The following is a 2,913-nucleotide window of genomic DNA, read 5'->3' as shown; positions in this document are numbered from 1 at the left end:
TTTAAACAGCTCCAGGCACGGTGACTGCGCCGCCTCCCTGGGCAGCCGTTCCAATGCTGAGAGCCCTTTCCATTAATGATTTTTTCCTAATATGCCATGTGAACCTCCCTTGGTGCAACCTGAGGCTGCTTCCTCTTGTCGCTTGTGACTGGGGGGAAGAGGCCAACCCCCACCCGGCTACACCCTGCCGTCAGGCACTTGTATACAGGGATGCGTTCTCCCCCGAGCCTCTTTTCCTCCAGGCTCAACACCCCCAGCTCCCCCAGCCGCTCCTCACAGGACTCGTGCTCCAGACCCTTGCCCGGCTCCACTGCCCTTCTCTGGATGCGATCGAGCATCCCCATGTCTCTTGCAGCGAGGGGCCGAGAACTGAGCACAGGATTGGAGGTGCAGCCCCCAGTGCCAGTGATGAGCGGTTTCACTGCCGTGCACTGAGCCCCCAGTGCCTCAATAAGCTGCCCACTGACTCTGAACAGTACGCTTTTACACATAAGAGCGACACTGTCATGGGATTTTAAAAAAGATTTATTTAAGTAAAATGTATTGAAGTAAGGGCTAGAAAAACAGTGTGAGCATCTTGTGGGTGGTAGTTCATAGTTCAAAGCAACATCATTTTAGGAAGCAGACTATGTTTGCTTAGTCAAACAAACAGAAAAAGCCTTCATGACAGTGTGGACAGGTTTGAGGGGTGGGAAAGGAGAGAAAGATAGCTGCAAAGAAAAGCCTACAAAAATCAAAAAAGAAGGCACAATAAAAAAATAATTTGAGGTCAGCAAAAAAATTACTACATTACGAAAACGCTTTTTATGTTCAAACTTTTAAAACAATCTGTTTTCTTCCGTATTTCAATCATCTTCCCCTTCCTCTTCTTCCTCTTCCTCAGCTTCAGCTAAGGCTTCTTCCTGCGCAGCCTTGAAAGCTAGCTCCTCTTCCACAGTGGGGTCTGCTGCCTCAGTGATTCCTGGCTCACTGGGGAATTCTGCTTCTGCTGGTGGGGGCAGTGCAGGACTGTGGCTTTCTGGACTGTATTTGTGACCCCACCCAAAGTAGATGTTCTCAAATTTCCTGAGAAAGAGAAGTGAAAGATCACATATTCACCCCCTGGCAAAATATTAGCAGAGAGACTGTCAGGCATCCTTACTGTGCTGTGCAAGAAGTCGCTGTGGTGCAGATATCTTACAGCAGAAGAATTTTAAACAAAGCACCTCTTTTTAACTGCCCTAATGGTTATTAACACATCTTCTGTTTAAAATTATGAAGTGTCACTGCACAGCACTGCAGTACAGTGTAGTGGAATGACTGTGTAGTGGAAATCTACATAACCACGTGTAGTGCAAACAAACATTAGAACCACAGAATGTAGCTGGTTTCGTAAAAAGTCCCACAAACACAAGAGTATGTGTTTTAAATCAAGTACGGTGCTCAAATACTAATTCAGCATTTACATCCATTAACTTTATGCCAGCCTTCCCAATGATTATTTGTTTTCAGTCTTAAATACCTATTTACTGTTGCTGTGCATATTTAAGTGGCCTTCTCCATCAGTCTCTGGAATAGCTGGAACTCAGTCAATGAATTAATAATAAAGTAACTCTGCCTGCATTAGAGAGGCACCTGTGTGTAGCACATACAGTCAGTGTTGTAACTATGTCAGGTGGACTCTCACCTGCCAGATGCAAAGGCATAAGCTCCAGGCCATCGGTTAGACTGCAGGATTGCAATTGAATATTCTGGGATCAGGTTTGTAGAAGCCTGAGCTGTCCAAGCAGGGATGTTTTTCATGCCTGGAGACAGCCAAACACACACTGTCTATGAATAAATGAACTTGATGAGCCTCTACAAAATACTTAAGACTGAGCTACAAGACTTGCACAGAATTCAAGCAAAGTTTATGTTAAGTTGCACGACAGAAAGAGCCAGAAGTCAGAAACACAAAGTGTAGGCACTATTTTCCAACAGGTGGTTTGCATGAGTGGGTAGGTAGCACAGGAATGCTGATAGACCCCCCCACATACAGAAAAAATTCAGTAGCACTCACCCCTGGGTCTTTTGTCAAGGACTTTTTATCACTTACAGATAAATTGTATAGCTATATTTCACCTTGATTAAAGAATGGAGAGTAGAAAAATAATTAAATATTGATGTAATCTAATATTGAGAGTCCCTTATTCCCGTGATTTGCTGTAGTGATATGCTAAAAGATCTAAATTCTTATACAAGTAATGTATATCACTGTATGTGTGTACATATTAATTATTCTATTTACTTACACATAAACATACATTTTTCTTTTTTCCTAAAAAGATGAGATAAAAATAGCTGAGTGTATTTCATGTAGTAAGCTGTTTTGAACTTGCAATAACATGACAAGTCTAAATTATTTTTTCCTTTTAAATCCAACAAGATGGTTACCTAGTAAACCTGATTATTTCAGCTTTAATGTCAATACTATTAACCATTTTGCTTTTGATTGATTTTGTAAAAGAACAAGTTTACCCTACAGAGGCAAAGTATATTCCTCCAAGAAGTGTCAGAGTTTAACTTCAAATATTTACTGCTAAATGACAACATTCCTAGTGACTCTCTATCATAAACTTCATATTCCATGAAGAATACCTTCATCTTCAGAGATTAGAGTAAGAAGGGGTTGTCCTGTTTCTTCCTGGTGCTCTCCTTCCTCCTCCTCTTCCTCCTCTTCACCTTCTTCTTCATCTTCCTCTGATTTTTGAGCAGGATTAATCCAAACACAGCGACCCTATAATGGATGTGGAGAAGTAATAAATACATGTAACATTCATTGAGAGAATACAAGTTAAAACTAGTTAAAACAATTGGCTCAGACTCACACACAGTTAAGGGATAGGGAGAAGAAAAATATGTATTCCATAACTGGAATATTGTTAACAAAATATT

The 2,913-nt window shown here is 41.3% G+C and overlaps 2 protein-coding genes across 3 annotated transcripts in view; both read right to left on the bottom strand.

The window, feature by feature from the left end:
* CENPE (centromere protein E) overlaps positions 1-491 on the bottom strand; it is a 38,498-nt gene extending 38,007 nt beyond the window's left edge. Inside the window, exon 1 of the mRNA XM_031066496.1 lies at positions 184-491. Coding sequence (XP_030922356.1) covers positions 184-491 — 308 coding nt within the window. The remainder of the gene's footprint in view (positions 1-183) is intronic.
* A 16-nt stretch (positions 492-507) lies between these two features.
* The window catches only part of LOC102036122 (radial spoke head protein 4 homolog A-like), a 6,950-nt gene continuing 4,544 nt past the window's right edge, over positions 508-2,913 (bottom strand). The window contains exons 4-6 of one of the 2 annotated variants that reach the window (XM_014311925.2): positions 2,617-2,755; positions 1,667-1,784; positions 508-1,065 (exon numbers count right to left, since the gene is read on the bottom strand). In XM_014311925.2, the coding sequence (XP_014167400.1) occupies positions 846-1,065; positions 1,667-1,784; positions 2,617-2,755 (477 nt within the window). In that variant the 3' untranslated portion in view covers positions 508-845. Of the gene's footprint in view, positions 1,066-1,666; positions 1,810-2,616; positions 2,756-2,913 lie in introns of both variants that reach the window. The other variant, XM_031066426.1, reaches the window with a different exon arrangement.

Source organism: Geospiza fortis, unplaced genomic scaffold (genome assembly GCF_000277835.1).
Source record: "Geospiza fortis unplaced genomic scaffold, GeoFor_1.0 scaffold11, whole genome shotgun sequence".
NCBI classification, from domain to species: Eukaryota; Metazoa; Chordata; class Aves; order Passeriformes; family Thraupidae; genus Geospiza; species Geospiza fortis.
The sequence above is the reverse complement of the archived record's forward strand: the minus strand, read 5'-3'. Positions and strand labels throughout refer to the sequence as shown.